General features: G+C 35.7%; 1 protein-coding gene across 1 annotated transcript in view; it reads right to left on the bottom strand.

Annotated features, from left to right (window-relative positions):
• TTLL7 (tubulin tyrosine ligase like 7) overlaps positions 1-22,357 on the bottom strand; it is a 115,407-nt gene that overhangs the window by 2,249 nt on the left and 90,801 nt on the right. Inside the window, exons 18-19 of the mRNA XM_007449047.1 lie at positions 10,538-10,698; positions 4,036-4,209 (exon numbers count right to left, since the gene is read on the bottom strand). Of these exons, the coding sequence (XP_007449109.1) occupies positions 4,036-4,209; positions 10,538-10,698 (335 nt within the window). The remainder of the gene's footprint in view (positions 1-4,035; positions 4,210-10,537; positions 10,699-22,357) is intronic.

The following is a 22,357-nucleotide window of genomic DNA, read 5'->3' as shown; positions in this document are numbered from 1 at the left end:
GTGCACAGGAGTTAAATGCCTTGCCACAGGCACGTAGTTAGTAAGTGGCAGAGCCAGGATTCAAATCCATTCTCACTCCAGAACCAGTGCTCCCAGCAACTATACTATACTGTCATTTCTGTGTGAATCCCAATTTTAAAACTAAAGGATATAATGATTACACTCATTTTTTTCAGAAATATAAAGAATAAAAAACCTAGAAAGTAGAAAAATATTATATACCCGCAAACTTAAACTTTTTAGTAGAAGCAGAAAAGGCAAAAATAAAACTTTTTTAAAGACTTAGAAAGGAAAAGAAATTCAGTGTGAACTAGAAAAAGCATATAAAATCACATTGGAAGAAAGCAAGTGCTGTGGGATATTTTAAAGCATTACAGGGAAACACAATGGATTATTTGCCTTAATATCTCCATTAGTATCTCTTGGGAGATCCCACACTAGCTGAACATCAAAGATTATTTTTGAAATGTTCTTTGCAATGAAGTTAAATAATACAATTTGATTTTTTTAGCAGGAAGAATCTCTAGAAAGTGGATCTATAGACTGTATCTAAAGAGTTTGTGCTAAAGCACCAAAAAATGTGAAGTTTCCAGCTTTATTTTTATTGTAGCTTACTCTCGAAGTACAAAAATAGTTAACTTGTAGCTAACTCATCCCAAGGAGAAACACCTCAGACTTACACATTTTTGTTACATTTATTCCTAATAATTAGTTATTCTTTGATGCTATTGAAAAATGATATTGTATCTAAAATGTCATATATTCTAGCTGTTTGTTATTAATATAGAAAAAATACAACTGATTTTATCCCAACTTTGATTTTATCAAAATTGTTAAATTTACTTAATAATTTATCTGTAGATTTACTTAGATTCTGTGAACACAATCATATCCATTAGTAATGAGTTTTAGTTCTTTCTCTCAAATCCAATGCCTTTTACTTCTTTGGCATGCTTCCTTGAACGAGCTAGGTCCAATACAATGGTAAATAGAAGCGGTAATAACAGGCAATCTTGTCTTGTTTCTCATCTCAGAAGGAAAGCCTTCAACATTTCACCATTAAGTATATGATTGTAGGGTTTTTGTACTTATCCTTTATTAGATTAAGGAATTTCCCTTTTGTTTCTAACTTGCTAAGCATTTTTTAAGCATGAATGTAATATACTGAATTCTAACAAGTGACTTATCCATATATATATATATATATATAAAAAAAAAAAAAAAAAAAAAGCTGAATTTGGTCCCTAAAGACCAACTGAAAATTGTTTCTCCCTAAAGACAACTAAAAAGCAGCTTCATCATTTGCTGTGAATTTAAGTATTTGTCTAGATAGTGCCAAGCAGCGCCACTCAACATTAAACTTTGTCCGCGGCATGTGGGATCTTCCCGGACCGGGGCATGAACCCGTGTCCCCTGCATCGGCAGGTGGACTCTCAACCACTGCGCCACCAGGGAAGCCCATCCATATATTTTTAAATGATTTTTTTATTCTACTAAAATTACATTGATCACTTTTTAATGTTATTGTACCATTAAGTTGATGTAATAAACAAAAGTTAGTCATGATACATTATCCTATTTAAGGTTTCTGGGTTTGTTTTGCTAATATTTTATGTAAGATTTTTCCATCTATGTACAGGAGTGAGATTAGACTGTCATTGTCCTTTGCCATAATGTCCTGGTCAGGTATCAAAGGTATGGTAGCCTCATAAAACAAGTTAGAGAACATTCCTTCCTTTTCTCTCTTCTCTGGGTGGGTTTAATTAGATAGAATTAGATAGTACTTCTCTCTTCTCTGGGTGGGTAGAATTAGATAGTAAAGACCTATGAATCTGGACTTATCTTTGTGGGAGGGTTTTTTTTTTTTTTTTTGGCGGTACGCGGGCCTCTCACTGTTGTGGCCTCTCCCTTTGCGGAGCACAGGCTCCGGACACACAGGCTCAGCGGCCATGGCTCACGGGTCTAGCTGCTCCACGGCATGTGGGATCTTCCCGGACGGGGGCACGAACCCGTGTCCCCTGCATCGGCAGGCGTCCGGACTCTCAATGACTGCACCACCAGGGAAGCCCTGTGGGAGGGTTTTTAATTATTGATTCAATTTTTTCAATAATTAAGAGTATATCTTCTTCTCACTTTTGGTAATATGTGTTTTTCAAGGAATTTGCTAACAATCTAAATTACCGAATTTATCAGAATGAAATTATTCATATTTCTTATAAAATTTTCAATATTTGTAATATCTGCAGTAACATCTCTATTTCTATTCTTGACATTAACTATTTTTGTCTTTTACATTTTGATCAGTCTCACCAGTTGTTTATCAATTTTATTAGCCTTTTAAAAAAAACCCACTTTTGCCATTTTGATCTTCTTTATTCTGTTTGCATCATTATATTAATTTCTGCTCTCATTTTTATTATTTCCTTTTTCTGTATTCTTTGGGTTTACTTTAATATCATTCTGTCATCATTCAGGACGGCTGCTTAGATCATTTAATTTTTGCCTTACCCCTCCCTAATATGTTCATTTAAGCCTATAAGTATTCCTATAATAATGATTTATGTACATACTGTGTTTTTATTTGTAATATTTTTGTTATCATTCAGTTAAAAATATTTTCTTACATTCATTATGATTTCTTCTTTGATTCATGGGTTATTTAAAGTGTATTTTTTATCTTTCCAAAGTATGGATTTTCTGGATATTTTGTTATTTTTAATAGCATGTGATGAGAAACAATACTCTGTGTGATTTCAATTTTTCGAACTATGCTTTATTATTCCACTATATAGTTGATTTTTATAAAAGATTCAGATACGCTTGGTGTATTGTATTCTGAGGTCACTGAATTCACTATTATATGACAGTTAAATTTGTTAATCATATTGTTAAAATGTTCTTTGTCTCTAATTTTTTGAGAAGTATATATTAAAATCTCCCTCAATGGTTGTAGATTTGTCTATTTTTCCCTGTAATTCTGTCAACTTTTGCTTTGCAAAACATCTGGGACATTGTCACTTGAAGGAATCTATGGTGTTTATCAAGGCCCCAATCTTTGACAGGCCGTGAACTCCTACTTTTTTCCCTTAGGCCCATGAGTCTGTCAAAAGCATTATTCAGTAATAACAAGTACTCACTAACAAGTACCTGGTTTTAACTCTCTGATGTCTTCAATCAAATGTTTTGGTATTTTGTCCAGCTTTTCTTGTTGTCATCAGAGGGAGGATTTGTACAAATACCCAGTGCTTGCTCTATTACCAATGGCAGAAGCCCTAACTCAGTGGTTTTTAAAAAATGTTTTTAGCCACGTAAATGAGCTTATATGGAAGCTCAGTACATGAAAGATAGAAATACAGAGATGCTGAGACTGAAAACTGTCTCTGAGAATACTACAACTTACACATACTAAAAGTCACATATTCGTCTTTAATTCTAAATGGAACTATATGACTGTCTTGAGAAATGCTAAAATGTACTTCCTGTTTATTCGTGTACCTTTGCAGCTTAAAAACAATATTTTCATACTTTTGGAAAACTACCTATTTTAACTGGACAATATTTATAAAAATCCAGTTTTTAAATGGAACTTAAAATCCACCTCCCATAGATCTGTTTGGTGATGAAGGGAATAGTAGAGGCATACTGAACAGTAAAAATTAAACTAAAGGCATTTTCTCAACTATATTAGGATAAAGCACAAATGTTGAAATATCCCTATTGGGGGGAAAATTAAATTTAATACCCTTTTGTATGCTCTTACTTGGCTTTTGAAAGCAAAAGTATTTAAGTTAAATAATACCATCTCCATGTAGGTTATTTCTGTCACCTCCGGGTTTGTAATTGCTGTCCTTGTTCAGTCCTTTAAAGGTAAAGATTGTTCAAATTGAAAGAATCTTATAGATAATAGCATGTATGAATTTTTAGTCTTTAGCTTTTTCTCTAACCATATAGACAAAAAGAGACTTTCAATTTCAAACTGCATTGTGGCATTACTTTATATAAAACTCACTGGGTCTAGGAAATGTAAACCAGTACCTGGAATTACCCCAATTGGTACCAATGCCTGAGAGTGATCCTCTTGAGTCAGTTGCATATTTGTAAACCACTAGCAGGCACTGTTTACAAAGCTCCACCAGGCGCTGGCAACACTGGAGCTGCAAAGGAGTCACCACCTCCGGGCTTTTACTGAAAATACTCTCCCAAGAGGATCTGTTGGCATGGAAACAGACATGACCTCATGTGGCTGTTAAAAATGGCAACCAACTATATCACTTACCTAGCAACAAACCCATTAAAAAAACGTAGAAATGGCCTCACACATTTGAAGTGACTACAGATGGTTGAGAGGTATAAAGTAAATATACAAATTTGGAAATTAATCTTTACATTAAAAAAAACCACAACATAGAATTCATATCTTTAAAGACTTCACTGCTGCTAGCTCTAAGTAACAGGATGGTTTCCCAACACCTCCTAAAAATTGAGTTACTCTACATTAAAGTAACTGTAAAATACTGAGCTAATTTCTCACAAGTTAGATATTCTAAGAATTTACATTTTCTAGGAAGCTACATTTATTTTTATATTAATAATGATCCCACAAACAAATTAAAAAGTTGCTGCAACTTATTTTGTGATCTCTTAATTGTGATCTCTCAGATTCTCTCTGAGAATTTTGGTTAATCCTTTGCTTATGACCACCCCTTTCAAAACACTTTCATATGTAATTATGTCCATGATATTCCTAGAGCACAGGTTCTATACTGTAGAAGTAATGTAATCTCCACAAGTCCTGCCCTACTGCAGTTCCAAAGGTAGTGTCTTCCCTCCTTCAGTGCACTCAGCTTAGTGCACAGCAGGCAGTAGTACATACTGTCTTGGTAAATTTAAATGTGTGCATGCATGCATGCGTGCGTGTGTGTGTGTACACATATATATGTATTCACAATTCCTAAGCTGATTGTCATGGCCCAAATCAGGAAACATCTTATCACCCTACCACCATCGAGAAAGGGAGAGAGAGACAGAGAGAGAGAGAGAGAGACTGACTTATTTCCTTAGTGTAACTGAAACTCCTTTCAAGCCTCAAGGGGAAGGTTTGCTTTAAGACTTGGTAATGGTTTAAGTCTCATTTTACATAAACCAATTCGCTTAACTCGCAGAGAGAGAAAAGACTAGATTTTCAGAAAGAAAAAAATATTAAGGAAAATATTTTTCTGAAGAAATGTACTTCCCAGTGGGAAATTCAAAGATTCCATTTTCAATCTTCTGTGGATATTTGATATCTTTGGAATTTTTAAAAAATGCTTTAGAAACTCAGAAATGTATTTTTTAGTAGAAAGGCTACTGTTTATTTTTTCAGGAGAAAAGACAGCATGTCATCAGTGAATGACAGATTTTCTTAAAGGGAGTAAGATTCAAATAAGTAGATTGAAAGGAATAAATTTTCTTCCACTTTCTAAGATGTTCAGGGCTAAATATAATACTGTTTTTATTATTTAAAAAGGATTAAAAGTTACTTTCATTCAAGAAATAGTAATATGTTAGTTAAATTAGCTCTAAAAATTTAAATTATTATTAAATATAAGAAAAACTAGATATGATATGCATATTTGTGTGTATATAGATATATCTCCAATTTACTTTATGTAATCAAGAAAAACAGAACACCAATTAATAAGGGAATATGTTTATAACTGATAAGTCTTGATCTAGCAAGGCTTACATGCCTGGGCCCAGAGAAATCAAAATTTCATACAAACGTAAATACACAAAGAAAACATTCTGACTCTCAGCTGAGAACTTTTACTTTCTCTCCCCTGGGATTCTGGGTATTTCTGTAAAAGCCTACCTCCATAACCACCCTCCCCCCTGAATTTGAATATATTTATATTTTGATACTTTGGAGACATCTGATTAGATTCACTATCAGGTTCCTCACATCACGGTAATTTTTCTTTTGCTGACTTGGAGTACAGACGTAAGAAAAGAACACATAAAATGGAGGAAAAGCAAAGGACCTTCTTCAAATAGCACCTTAATTTGATGTAACACTCTGAGTAATATGCGAGTTATAATATAAGCAGCTTTGGCTTCTCATTCTCTCATTGTTCCTTAAATATTTAAAATAAACATATGAATCAAGGTTCTCTACCTAATTTTGGTGTGTATGTTCACCACCACTGACCAAAGACCACATTCTACTCTATTAATCCATATTTAAGTGTCAACACTCCAGAATCACTCATAAAGAAAAAAGAAAATGACCAGGACTTGCTTTGTTTGGTACTAGGCTAATGGCACCCCCTCTGCACAAAAGAAACCTATTCTTCAACCTGAATGTTTTTGAACCATGTCCCCTCCCTCCTACCCACTACCTGGCACAGCTGAGTAATATGAAATGCCTCTAGAACACTACAATATCTCAATTTTCAATACTAACACAAAAAATTTTAAGAAGGTGAAAGGATGGAGAAATAATTTAAAATACCAGTGCCTTTATCAAAGAACCCAGGGTCTTATCTGCCTGCTTTCTAAATCTAAATTCCAAGGAAATGGGAGGGCCAAAATCTATGAATTCAAAAAGAAAAATTAAATGGTTAAAAAGTTCTCTCCAGAACTCCCTAATCCTCAGAGAAATGTGAAAAGAAATGACTTCAAATGACATTTTTAATAATATAACAATAAGATACAGAATACTGAATAACCTCCTGGTAACAAAGGGGAATGATTAATGAAATCCAGAGACTTGAAAAGCCTCATATTATCCAGTAATCCAATAATTTTTACCAGCTTTTTCATCAAAATATTTAATAAAGCAGCTATCTAAAAAGTGAAACATTCATTTCTTTCTCCTCTGGTAGAAGCCCTAATGAATGACTGAGTAGCCCAAAGAAGAAAGGAAAGTAAAAAAAAAAAAAAAAAAAGTCTGGACTACACCAACCGGACAATCAGCAACAGAAAGATTAATGAGCTGAAAAGTATGAACAATGCAACATCAAGTTGAAAGTGATATGAGAACAGTAAGATTCACATCATTTTAAGTAGTCTATATGATACGCATACATTTTCAGGTAGGCATATAATTCAGCCTAGAAGCAGACTGCTGCCTTAGAATATTCCTTACAATTTCTTCTTTCCCTGAGATTGTAAAAGAAAAGCTTTTCTATGACAAACTTCCATAGGAAAATGTCTTTGGCTAAAGGGTCTAAACTAGATTCTTTTCTTTGGGGTTTACATATCAGGAGTTTGAGTGGAAAGAGGGTTTTTCCAAATAATACATTCCTTCTCCCATAGTCCCCCTGCCTCCTCCTCTTTGCTTTACCTGGCAAATTCCTCTTCTTCCTCATCTTGCAAGTCTAAGCTGAAATACTGCTTCCCTTGGCCACCCTTCCTGAGCTCTGTGGCCTGAGTTTGAGTCCCATAGCACCTAGGCTTCCCCTAGCTCAGTAAAACATGGTGGATAATTTTATGCATGAAAATTCCGAGAGCTGTTCCCCTGGAGAGGACACATTCAGAACGTGGAGCATCATGCTGAATAGCACTCCCAGGAGGCTGCATGTGATAAAAAAACGGTCACTGAGCACGGGCTTCAGCAGCCTGGAAGAGCAAGAGAGGGGGATGAGGGTGTTTTCTCTTTGATACATCAGCCAAACCCCTGGGCCAATTCTAGGAAAACCTATGACAAACATCTACAATATTCTTTGAAGTTTCCGGACGTGGACAGGGAATGATTTATTCATTTTGTTTTATTATTGAGATGTTGACAGGCAGAGGCAGGAATCAAGGTGGCCCAGAGTTATTTGGAATATTTTTTCTAAGAGTTTTACACCTAACTGTGAAAGACAGCTACACCTTTTATTAAAATCATTCCTTTAGAAATGAGCTAAGAGTAGATTTTTACCTAGACCGCTAGGCTGTTAGATCAAAGGTTAAAGGAGTATACATTGACTAGATATGATTCAAAGAATAAGCAGAACTAGTCTGGGTCCAAAGTGACAATCAAACACACACAACACTATGTGACTTCACTAAGTTGAAGAAGCCTAGGAATGCCATTTGTAAAGGTACAAAAAAAAAAAAAACATCTGATGTAAAACTCATCTCTACAAGCCTCCAAGTTTTTAAAGAAATGGATGGAGAGTGGAGGTCAAATAGGACTCAAAGCTACTCCTGCTCCAGCCGCTCCAGTGCAGTGGGCTGGGGATTGGGCTAATGCTATGGGCTTGCAGTACAGCAAGCTTGGCAACCATGGGCAATGCTGCTTTGAGAGGACTGAATAAAGCATAGAGTTAAGAGCTTGGGCTCTTGACTCAGACAACCTGGGTTTAAATCCAGGCTCACTATGAGAACTTGGGCAAGTTATATACTTTATGCTTCCATTTCCTTATCTATACAATGAAAATAATAATACTAGTTTACTCAAAATATTGTAGTGGTAATTATAAAAATGTTTACTATGAAAAACAGTATCAGGCACTTAGTAATCTTTCAATAAATGTTATTTACATTCTTTATGATTACTAGTAGTAATAGATACCACCAGAGACATCTGGGGGGGGAGTAGTGTGCTAGGTACAAGAGAAAAGGATTCTGAATGGAGTCAGAGTAAATTACCAAACTAGTGACAAACTAGCAGCAATTTCAGTAGCAGACTATCTCACTTCCTTCCATTTGTGAAGAGTAGCTGAAATCCATGTTCAACATTCCAACCAATGGATCAACAAACAGAAAAAAATTCTAATTATGACTTTAGATTAAGAGAACTTCTACAGACAGCCATCAACTAAGGGCCATGGAGTACAGGTCAAATGTTTCACTTAAGTCTCTGTAGAAATAATTTATGGCCAAGATTATTCTCAGATTTCATCACAACCCAGAGCACCTTGTGAATTCTCCCTGTTGGTGAATGGTAGCTGAGGAAAATTACGGTGGTGAGAATAAGTCTGCAAATGGTATAAATGATTCAGTACTAGATGACTAGAATATTTAAATGGAAGACATTCAGAGATATGTCAGACTAGAATAGTCTTTTAAGGTTTTACCAAAAAAAGGGCATGGTCTGGGTCTTTACATAGGATTTAAATAATGCAGAGGGGATTGGAGAAATGGGGTTGTAGAAGGCAGCCCAATCAGCTACTCATTGACACTAACAGTTCGGAGGCAGAAAAGGACAAATTTTTAAGATATTTGAAAAATAATGAATTTGTTTTTGGGGAGCAAAGTTTAAGTAGGAGAGTAATTAGAGAGAAGACTGGAGAAATAAGAAAGAATCAGCGTATTAGAGAGTCTTATATCTCTAGATAAAAAGTCTAGACTTTAATGATAAATGAGGGAAATCATTACAGATTTTAGGAAATGACTCTGACAGTAGGATGGATAAGGGAAACAAAAAACTGGAGGCAAAAATGCCTGGGAATCTATTAATTTCATTTAGCCTTTCTACCAAAAAGGCTCCTCTTCTCTGAAATCCTACAATAACGTATCTGTCATCTCCTTCATAATCATGACTTTTGCATGTATCTTATTTTGTCTATTAGAGACAGCAGAGTTTTATTGCTTAAGAGCATGAAGTCTGGGACCAGGCTGCTTAAGTTCAAATCCCAGTTGCACTAGGTCCTTAGCACCTATCTGTGCCTCGGTTTCCTTATCTATAAAATGGAAATTATCATAAAACCTGCTTCAAAGTGATGTTATGTGAATTAAATTACTTAATACATGTACAGTGCTTAGAACAATGCCTGGCACATAGTATAAGTGGTATAGTGTTAGCTATTATCATTTTTAAGTTTCTTCAGGGCAGGATCTATGTCAGATTCAGCTTTGTATCTCCAAAAGTATTTAAATTATCAAGTAAATACTTGATAATTGTGAAGAACAGTGAAAAACAACCTACAGTTAAATAATTGATAATTGTTAAGAATAATGAAAAACAATCTAGAGTAGCCACAGTGGGGATGTGACAGAAAAACTAACAAGATTTAGCACATGACTGAATAAAGAAAATGAAGGAGAACAAGGATGCGGATGCCCCTGAGATATCAAACCCATGTGATTGGGAGAATAACAATGGGGTTTGGGGAAGTCCAGAAGGGAAGCCATTTCTGAATAAAAGGGAGGTATGGAACGTTTGGTTTTAGATATCTTGAAGACAAAATGACAGTGAGTCACAACAGCTTTGACAGGACTGAAAGTCTGCAGAGGAGCAGGAGTGTAGCCATGATTTTGGAAGTCTGCTACATAAAGGCAACAGCAGAAGGGCTGTAAGGATACAGATTTGTAACTGAGATTTTTCATTAATTAAGACTACTTTCTCTCCACTGAATTCAAACTTGTTGGGTGGTGTTGTGTTCATATCCATCATCTCATCTACATCAGCTTAAATGCTATAAATTATAGTTGAGTACTGAAACTTACATGCAGTTACAAATCCACATTTTAAGAGATTAAAGAAATTCAGCCATTTTATTGGGCTAACTTTATAACTAAATAGTAAAATATTAAAAATGACAATAATAAAAGATAACTTAAAACTTACCCTGAATCACAGAAACAGTTCCACAGTCCTTGGCCATGACTCCAGAGTAAGCGATTAAAAACTCGGTTGAAAATCCGATATAAATTTACTTCCTCAACATCAGGTACCTTCCAGATGCGTGGAAGAACTGTACGGACACTTGTTTTTACTATGTCCAAAACCTAGTGGAAAACCCAAAATATTTCAAAATCTAGGTGTATACGTGTGTGTCTAAAATTCAAAGATGAATATATATAATTCAAAAATGAATACACACACACACATACTCACTCACTCACTCACTAAACGACAGCACAGAATGAAAAGTTCAGAAATAGATCCAGTATTTATGAAAATCTGGTATATGACATAGGTGGCAAGTCTGACTCATTGGAGTAAGAAGAGATTAAATTTAAAAATTAAAGTTAAGTGAAATTTAAATTAAATCAATAAATGGAGAATTTTTAAATAGTAATCTTCATGGAAAAACTAGATAAAGTTGAATCATTCCCTCAATTCACAAAAATCAACTCTAGAGTGATTAAGGTTTTAAGTTTGAAAAATAAGCCATGAAATTATTGAAAAGATAATAGTGAAAATAAACCATTAAATATATTAGTGAATATCTTTTAGACCCTGGTTTAGAAAAAGGTTACTTAAGTAGCAAAAAAGTATAGAACATAAAAGATTAATAGGTTTCCCTTATATTAAAATTAAGAACTTCTGGCCATCAAAAGATACCTTAAAAGAAATAAAGATCAAGTTACAAACTGGGAAAATATATTCAAAACATATACATCTAACAAAAGATTAGTATCAGAAATATATAATGAATGCCTAACCAACTGTTAAATACACACCAACAAATTAACAGAAAAAAATGGACAAAAATACATGAACAGGAATTTCACAAAAGAGGAAATAAATATGCCTGATAAACATAAAGAATAAAAATTAAGACTTATATAAGACATCATTTTCTATCCATTTAATTAACAAAAATTAAAAGTCTGACAACACCAAATGCTGGAGAAATATGGATCTACAGCATCTCTTAGACTTGTTGCCAGGAGTACAAATTGGAAAATAGCTGGGCATTATCTCCTAAAGTTGAAAATGCATATACCCCAAGACCCAGCAAGTTTATTCCTAAGAGAAACTCTCTCACAGGTTAAAAACAAAAGCCATGTACAAGAATGCTCAAACAGCTGTTCACAATTACAGACACCTTGAAAAATTCTAACTCTCCATCAATGGGAGAGTGAATAAAAGTTGTATACTCATTCCCTTGGACTTTTATACAGCAGTCAAAATGAATGAAATTAAAGGGCACACAACAACATGGAGAATCTTAAATATCAATGGTTAAGTTTTTAAAAAATACATACCAGTCATTACATACAGTATGAAACTCTTTTGATAGAAGTAAAGACAATTAAATTTTTAAAATACTTATAAGGAATACACATAGATATAATAAGAATATATAAAGAAAGAAAGCAAGGGACTGGGGAATACTGAACTTAAGAAAATGGCTACCTGAGACATAAAGGGCCGGGGGATGGAAGGTAGTCATTTGATAAGATAATAGATTATTGCCAAGATACTTGATTTGGGTGCTGGGTTCACAAATGGTACAATAACTTAAAAACACTAACTAAATAAAAGCAGACCACATATGGACCAATAATGAGAAAGTATCATGAAACAGGCCTAGGATTAATCTAATTCTGGGAAACTAAAATCCTAGAAGTTCTGAAAAATTTATAAATGCCAAAAAGCTACTTTGACTAATTCAATGTATTTAATACTTCTGCAATTCAGGTATTTGCAAGGAAACACTATTTTAAAAAAGTAAATATGAACAAATACAGTTATCCTAATTTCAGTTCACCAAAGTAGATTTTTCACTTCTTATTTTATCTAATTAAAGGGACTCCTTGTAAAGATGAGAGTGAGAGATGAAAAGAGAAAGACTTTCAAACATACAGACTGAATGAAGATACGATTTTTCTCCATAGGTACAACGTATAGAAAATTGGGAGCATATAAAAGAAGAATTTAATTTGTTTCTCTTTAAAACAGCCATATTTAAAGAAGTGATATTAGTTTTCCCTGAAAAATGCAAATTTAGAATAAACATCTGTTTAAAAACTCATTCTACAAGGCCACCATCACCTTGATACCAAAACCAGACAAGGATGTCACAAAGAAAGAAAACTACAGGCCAATATCACTGATGAACATAGATGCAAAAATTCTCAACAAAATACTAGCAAACAGAATCCAACAGCACATTAAAAGCATCATACACCATGATCAAGTGGGATTTATTCCAGGAATGCAAGGATTCTTCAATATATGCAAATCAATCAATGTGATACACCATATTAACAAACTGAAGGAGAAAAACCATATGATCATCTCAATAGATGCAGAGAAAGCTTTTGACAAAATTCAACACTGATTTATGATAAAAATCCTGCAGAAAGTAGGCATAGAGGGAACTTTCCTCAACATAATAAAGGCCATATATGACAAACCCATAGCCAACATCGTCCTCAATGGTGAAAAACTGAAAGCATTTCCACTAAGATCAGGAACAAGACAAGGTTGCTCACTCTCACCACTCTTATTCAACATAGTTTTGGAAGTTTGAGCCACAGCAATCAGAGAAGAAAAGTAAATAAAAGGAATACAAATTGTCATTGTTTGCAGATGACATGATACTATACATAGAGAATCCTAAAGATGCTACCAGAAAACTACTAGAGCTAATCAATGAATTTGGTAAAGTAGCAGGATACAAAATTAATGCACAGAAATCTCTGGCATTCCTATACACTAGTGATGAAAAATATGAAAGTGACATCAAGAAAACACTCCCATTTACCATTGCAACAAAAAGAATAAAATATCTAGGAATAAACCTACCTAAGGAGACAAAAGACTTGTATGCAGAAAACTATAAGACACTGATGAAAGATATCAAAGATGATACAAATAGATGGAGAGATATACCATGTTCTTGGATTGGAAGAATCAACATTGTGAAAATGACTCTACTACCCAAAGCAATCTACAGATTCAATGCAACCCCTATCAAACTACCACTGGCACTTTTCACAGAACTAGAACAAAAAATTTCACAATTTGTATGGAAACACAAAAGACCCTGAATAGCCAAAGCAATCTTGAGAACGAAAAACGGAGCTGGAGGAATCAGGCTCCCTGACTTCAGACTATACTACAAAGCTACAGTAATCAAGACAGTATGGTACTGGCACAAAAACAGAAAGATAGATCAATGGAACAATACAGAAAGCCCAGAGATAAACCCAAGCACATATGGTCACGTTATCTTTGATAAAGGAGGCAGGAATGTACAGTGGAGAAAGGACAGCCTCTTCAATAAGTGGTGCTGGGAAAACTGGACAGGTACATGTAAAAGTATGAGATTAGATCATTCCCTAACACCACACACAAAAATAAGCTCAAAATGGATTAAAGACCTAAATGTAAGGCCAGAAACTATCAAAATGTTAGAGGAAAACATAGGCAGAACACTCTATGACATAAATCACAGCAAGATCCTTTTTGACCCACCTCCTAGAGAAATGGAAATAAAAACAAAAATAAACAAATGGGACCTAATGAAACTTCAAAGCTTTTGCACAGCAAAGGAAACCATAAACAAGACCAAAAGACAACCCTCAGAATGGGAGAAAATATCTGCAAATGAAGCAACTGACAAAGGATTAATCTCCAAAATTTATAAGCAGCTCATGCAGCTCAATAACAAAAAAACAAACAATCCAATCCAAAAATGGGCAGAAGACCTAAATAGACATTTCTCCAAAGAAGATATACAGACTGCCAACAAACACATTCTTTCATGTGCTTCAACATCATTAATCATTAGAGAAATGCAAATCAAAACTACTTTCATGTGTTTCAACATCATTAATCATTAGAGAAATGCAAATCAAAACTACAATGAGATATCATCTCACACCAGTCAGAATGGCCATCATCAAAAAATCTAGAAACAATAAATGCTGGAGAGGGTGTGGAGAAAAGGGAACACTCTTGCACTGCTGGTGAGAATGTGAATTGGTACAGCCACTATGGAAAACAGTATGGAGGTTCCTTAAAAAACTACAAATAGAACTACCATATGACCCAGCAATCCCACTACTGGGCATATATCCTGAGAAAACCATAATTCAAAAATAGTCTTGTACCAAAATGTTCATTGCAGCTCTATTTACAATAGCCCAGAGATGGAAACAACCTAAGTGTCCATCACCGGATGAATGGATAAAGAAGATGTGGCACATATATACAATGGAATATTACTCAGCCATAAAAAGAAACGAAATTGAGCTATTTGTAATGAGGTGGACAGACCTAGAGTCTGTCATACAGAGTGAAGTAAGTCAGAAAGAGAAAGACAAATACCATATGCTAACACATACATATGGAATTTAAGAAGAAAAAAAAATGTCATGAAGAACCTAGGGTAAGACAGGAATAAAGACACAGACCTACTAGAGAATGGACTTGAGGATATGGGGAGGGGGAAGGGTAAGCTGTGACAAAGTGAGAGAGTGGCATGGACATATATACACTACCAAATGTAAAATAGCTCGCTAGTGGGAAGTTGCCGCATAGCACAGGGAGATCAGCTCGGTGCTTTGTGACCGCCTGGAGGGGTGGGATAGGGAGGGTGGGAGGGAGGGAGACGCAAGAGGGAAGAGATATGGGAACATATGTATATGTATAACTGATTCACTTTGTTATAAAGCAGAAACTAACACACCATTGTAAAGCAATTATACTCCAATAAAGATGAAAAATAAATAAATAAATAAAGCAAAAAAAAAATCAATTTAGGGAAAAAATTTCAAAATAACATTTTATTTATAGAATAACATCAACTATAGCTTCTCACAGTGAATTGTGTAAGCAGCATGATTCCTTCCTTTCCTGCTCCAGCTTCTTTCACTGTGAAGTGGGAACAGTATGTAAACCCTACAGGCATCAGGGGTGAGTGGGCTGAAGGGGAGGAGAATGAGGAGAGATAATGCAATCTGTAATAAAGTAGCTTGTGAAAAAAACTGTCCTGGAAAAGCTTATTATTAGATAATGAAAGCTTAATTATGAAGAGGGATTTAAAATTTTTTGATATGAGTTGTTCACAATAATACCGATATAATTTGGACATCAGACATTAATTCATACCTTTTATCTTTTTACGATTTTCAGTTAAGCTAATAGTTTAACCTTTTATATTTTTAATGTAGAAAACAGGACTCATAATTGATGTGATACAAGAATCAACACTAGCAGTAAACGGCAAATTTTAATCAATTCTCTTCTCAATTTCCCTTCCTCCTTTCTATATATTAGTGAGTAATAACAGGCCAAAAGTCATAACGCAGGAAGAATTTAAAAAGCAGCAAAGATAGCCCATAAATTGGTTTCACGAATAAATATGAGTTCTACATAATAAATGCAATTAAAATGTTAACAATACTGGAAATTTTAACATTACCTTTATTTCATATTCTATTATTAAATAATTATTCAGCTTTAAAGTGACACAGCATTTGAGATGACGAGTTATTCGTTATTTCCTTCTGAATATGCGCACAGTGAAATGCATACGATGCGACAGAACCAAAGAGGAGGACAGCTCACATGAACTGGCTGCCTGCTCTGCGCCAAGCACTGCTCTCCGTACATCACTTAGAGGAGGCTCTCTTGGCCGCTACTCTGTATATGCTTTGTTCTTAATTTCGAGGGAATTTTAAAGCATGATGGTCTAATATACTAGCCTACACATGGCTAAAAGCAGCAACTTCGGAAAACGGCCCAGGAGTTAGGGATAGGGAATGCAGCTGTGCCACTCCTCATTTTTCCTCCAACACGGAGATGGATAAATCTTCAGGTCTCTTGCAACCCAGCAAACAACTCTGCCTGAGGAGTGGTCTCTCAGACTGTGAGACCAGCATGGTCTGGGCAACCCAGAAACTTGCTCGTTCTTTGCCAGAGCACCTCCTGGGAAGATACATTCTCCTTTGCTTCCCTTCATCTTTCAATTTCAAGCTCTGGTCCTGGAGAAAGGAGTGGGTTAGAGAGACCTGTAATTTGGAGGATACGAGGGCATATAAACCAAGGAAGCAAGAGCCCAAACCCTTCATCTCTCCTCTGAGTCTTCACATAGCCTCTCTCCTCTGCCTGGAACAGTCTTGCCCCATCTGTTCACCTGGTGAACTTCTATGTTTTACCTCAAACATCACTTCTCCAGGGAGACCTTTACCTGCCACCAAACTATTGTATGATCCCTTAATGCCCAACTCTTCCCCTATTAATAATTATCTCACTTTATTTTAATTTCCTGTTTAGTTAATGGAGACTGTTAGCTACATAAAAAGAGGAATTATACCTGTATACCTACCATGTCCCCAAGGCTCAAAAGAGGTCTAGCACTTAGTAGGTGTTTGTCTTAGTGAAAATGCTTCTTGCAAGAAAGTGAAACCTATGCAAACAAGGTAAAAATCAGAGCTGACACTTATTGAAGGCTTACAATGGACCAAACACTGTTCTAATCACTTTTACATATAGCAATTCATTTAATCCTCAAAATAAAAACATTGAGATAGATAACATTGGTCCACAATCCCTTTCCAAAAATCTTGAGGCTAGATTTCATAATCATACACATTACTATTTCCACAGGAAAACATGTGAATATTCAAACCAAGAGACAGACAAAAATAACAAATAACTTCCTGTAGGGTCACTGTCTCCAAAGGAGTTCCGGCGGGTTATGTTTTGCTGCCTAATGGTTATGAAAGATGTTTGGTTCTGAAAACATTTTGGATCTCATTTTATGGATGAGAAAACCCAGGCACAGAGCAGATAAGTAACTTACCCAGGATTGCACAGTTAGGTAATGGATAACTATGTAGCCAGACCCATGATCTTAACCACTACCCGACAATGCCTCATAATTAATTTGATCTGTCCTGGTGCCAACAGCAAAATCCTAGAAGAGGTTGTCTCTTCTTCGATTCAGATTCACCTCTAGTCAAGTAATACTTGGGAAAATGGGTGGAGTCACTGTGTACAAACAAGGTTGCCCAGGCACCCCCTCCAATAAGGCCACGCAGTCCATCAGGAACCAGTTTGCTTAAAAGGCCACACAGATGGGGAGACAATGCCTGTACCTCTAGCAAAACACTGGCTGAGTAATTTTAGGAAGGCAGAAAACAGGCAAGAAATCAGACTGGGATGAGGTAAATTAGTGTCAGTTCTATCTGCAATGCTATTTGCATTTCTGGGTGTTTTGCGGTTAGAAGTAAATGGATGGGAGATGAATAACTTGTGAAACACAAAAACAAATAGTCAGCAAGGTGCCCTTTGTGTTTATCTGTGGACTCATGGGAGGCTAACTTACAGAAAATGTTAGGTAATGGATCCATTTCCTGACATTGTGACTTTTAAAAGCATCCCGATCCAACATCAAGCTCTCCAAGGGGAAAAAATAAATGGGATATTCAGTCAATGAAAGCATTAATAAAATGAAAAGATTTATCTTTTCCATATGAAATATAGCACATTTGAAGGCATAAAGCCCACAGACAAATTCATATTTTGAAAGAACATACAGATGCTGAATGACAAACTGCTCCATATGGCTGAACAGTTGGTCCTAAATTAAAATAATGGCATGAGGTGAGGGAGGTTTAGAAATAACATTAAAATCACTACATTCTGTACTAATGATGAATGCACCAGCCATGACATAGGGTAAAGGCATCTTTGCTGATGGAAAATGAACAGCCCTGTACAGCATCTATGTCAGCCCAAATGAAAAAGAGATAGAAAATAATAACATCAAAATTCATGCAGAAGCAGCTACAGTAGGTATTTAAAAAATTGCTATTTAGAGAAGAAATACTTGATAAACAAAGATTTCTTAGAACCCTAAAATAAATGCAAATATTGTACAACCTGATTATCACTACTTATTTCTCTTCCTTCTCCAATCTTAGTTTATGCCTAGATATCAGAGAATAAGCTTTTCAGAAAATCTGGCATTCTTCACAGCCCACCATCACTGCAATATTTTCATACTTCAAGTATATTCCTTACAAACTATATAAAGCAACTGCATTCTTAGCAGAAAGCTGAATTATGCTAGTGTGGAGTTACCACAACATGACATTAAGTAAGATCAGCTGATTCCATTTTCACCTTGTGAGGATTCCTTTCAGTAGTTTAGTCCTACATCATTGACCATTAAATTTTACACCCATTAAGGAAAATTTGAAATAAGACATGTGGAAGAGTTTGTGTGTGTGGCATTCTAATCTTAAGAGTTTTGAAACATTCAAATGAGAAACTAGCAAAAGCTTCCGATACTGGAGCAGAAAAAGTGAGATACATATTTCAACAATGGTTTCTAAATGGAATTAAGAGATTTAAATGAGAGTCTTGTGCATTCCACATCTAGAATTCTACTTGGGACATGGTCGTCTCTCAATCAATATTGTTGAGTACATGTTTTAATGAGCAAATAAATGAATGAATAAACAACTCTCAAAATCCCCAATAGTGCCTAATATAGTTCTTGTACAAAATTGGCAAGAATAAATGTTTGTCAAATTAAATTGTATCACACACAACCTTTGTGGTAGTCATGGAGACATGCCATTTGAATCAACCAGCTACTAAGAGTGCAGTTAGCTGACAGCATCCCCGTTCAGGATCCGTTACAACAGTCAAGCCAAGCTTATACTCTCCCCAGACTGCTCCCAACCAAGGATTGAGCATGGCTGGGATACCAGAGGGGGTATATTTCTGCCCAGTGTGATCCCTCTAACAGGCAGTCTGTGTTCTGGGCTCCCCATCAGCCTGACAGGCCTTTCTCAGAACTTCACTAAAGTCTGAAGATCTTCCTCCCCAATCCTCCTGCCTTCCATTCACTGGTGTTAGACCAATATTGCAGGTGGTAGGCTCTTCTACCTGCTCAAACTCTCTCTCCCCTTTATCCTTCTTGGGTGCCTTCTCTCATAAATGTCTTTCACTTCTAATTCTGTCTTATGTCTGCTTCCCAGGGAACTGAACTGACATAGCCATCCAATGATTATTGACTATCATCAGAGTCCAAAGGATAGATCTGATTAATCCACATCTAGATGTTAAATTAGTTAAGTTCTTGGCCTTCTAAATGGATAACTTTTAATAATACCTAATACTACATTCTAAAGCTGATCCACATTTCTAGGTTTCTTTTTTGCCTTGGATGCAGTTTCTAGCTTTATAAAGCAATAGCACAGGTTTCAAACAGATAGTCAAATGAAGAGTCAACATGTTACAACCCAACAGACAAATTTTTATACTTCATTTATACATATTCTACATAAAATAATTCTACACATGAAGAGTTCTTGTAAAATAAAATACATCAGAGAAACAGCCTGGCATGAAGATCCTTAGAAGGAAAAAAAAGTCACCTGCATTTTATACCTTCTAAGCCTAGAGCACCTTGCCATATGATGGCTTACTTCCTCACCAGAACTCTACAATACTTAATGCTACGAACCTCAGAGAAGTTGTGAGAAGTTACCTGCCCCCGCAAAAAGGGCAGGGGCAGTACTGAACCCAAGTCCATACGACTACAAGTCCAGTTTCTCTTTCCACTACCTATTATTGCCCCTTTAGTTTAATATCAACATATAAAAGCTTTAAAAAAAATTTTCAATACACTTTGCAGCTAATTATTATATTGGCTCTCTTGTTGTCAAGAAAAAAAATATTTCAGTTAGTCAGTCATTCTCTGATCCCACTTTACCTCTGATTTCATCTGAAATAAACAAGGTAGGGAATAATGTATAATATATACATTATTATAAATATATAAGGAAGTCTCATCCATCGCTATATATCCGGGAAATTAGAGTCTGTTTTTGGGGAAAAAAAGCCTTTTAAAGAACAAAATGGTTGATGAAAGAACAGGAAACAGAGTAATCGCAACAACTGGAAGAAAAGTTGCTACAGATAAGTTGCACACTGTGTAAATACTGGGCTTCCTCTTCTCATCATAACCTACACCTACCATCCCTCAGCCACCTTTCCGGACCCTCCATGAACCTGGGCAACTTTGCAAGATAAACTTATTCTTGTTAAGATCAGCCCTTACTCTTCTCTGAGAGTCAAAATTCAAGCTATGAAATAATGCCATTTGCAGCAAAATGGATGGACCTAGAGATTGCCATACTGAGTGAAGTAAGTCAGACAGAGAAAGACAAATATTGGGTTGGCCCAAAAGTTCATTCGGGTTTTTCCGTACAGTGTAATGGAAGAAAACACAAACGGACTTTTTGGCCAACCCAATATCATATAATATCGCTTATATATGGAATCAAAAAAAAAAAAAAGGTACAAATGAACTTATCTAAAAAAAGAAATAGGGCTTCCCTGGTAGCGCAGTGGTTGCGAGTCCGCCTGCCGATGCAGGGGACACGGGTTCGTGCCCCGGTCTGGGAAGATCCCACATGCCGCAGAGCGGCTGGGCCCGTGGGCCATGGCTGCTGAGCCTGCGCGTCCGGAGCCTGTGCTCCGCAACTGGAGAGGCCGCAACAGTGAGAGGCCCGCGTACCGCAAAAAAAAAAAAAAAAAAAAAAAGAAATAGAGGCACAGATGTAGAAAACAAATTGATGGTTACCAGGGTGTGAGGGAGGAGGAGGGATAAATTGGGAGATTGGGATTGACATATACACACTACTATATATAAAATAGATAACTAATCAGAACCTACTACATAGCCCAGGGAACTCTACTCAATACTCTGTAATGACCTATATGGGAAAAGAATCTAATAGAGTATATATACGTATAACTGATTCACTTTGCTGTACAGCAGAAACTAACACAACATTGTAAATCAACTACACTGCAATAATTTTTTTTTTAATTCAAGCTATGAATTCTTCTGCCCCAAATAGAACTGTCTATTAAATTACCTTGTAGAAGAATGACTGTAACTGCTTGGGTAGCTTTGTGTTGGAGATGGGACATCTTATCACTGATAACAAGCACAAAGGTAATATAGTAGCTTTGATTAATGCCAAAATGGAAGATGCAACAAAGGAGTTCAAAGAAAAAGTAAAAAGGTGTTTAAGTTGTAATATAAAACATGCCCTCTCTCATCAGTGCTCTCATTCCCTTAACATAATAGGGTATGATGAATACAGAGATGTAGATGCACATCTGAGAACTGGAGGGAAGGATTACACAAAGATAACTTACTCCAAATATTCTTAGAGTAAATCAGTATAGCAGAAGTCACTATACTGACACAAGTACTTGCTAGTAAATTTATAAGCAAGTATTTACTTTTACGCGAAATTTATAAACACAATTGAGCATAACAACCCTAAAACATGAAATAGATTGTTTCTTCAAATTGATAAACATTATTACTATTCATGCACATCATTTGATCACCCCATACAGTGTTTTATCAGATGTTAAAAAAACATAACAGCATTATCTTAATTTGTTGATGTTCAGATAAATACATATAGCACTAGTAAAGAAACAAGGGTAAAGAAAGAAGAAGCTAACTAGCTATTGACAGAATCCACAAAAGAGTCTAGATTTGAATCAACTGAACAAACGTTTATAGAAAGCCTACAGCTGACTACAAAGTAAGACACACCTCCCCCCCCCTCGCCCCTGGCTTTTAGAAAGGTGGAAAAATTAATACAGAAACCTCTCAAGTCAGATCATAAGTACAACTGAGTATGAAGTACTGTGAGGATTTAG

Source organism: Lipotes vexillifer, unplaced genomic scaffold (genome assembly GCF_000442215.2).
Source record: "Lipotes vexillifer unplaced genomic scaffold, Lipotes_vexillifer_v1.1 scaffold186, whole genome shotgun sequence".
Lineage (NCBI taxonomy): Eukaryota > Metazoa > Chordata > Mammalia > Artiodactyla > Lipotidae > Lipotes > Lipotes vexillifer.
This window is presented reverse-complemented; position numbering and strand designations above follow the sequence as displayed.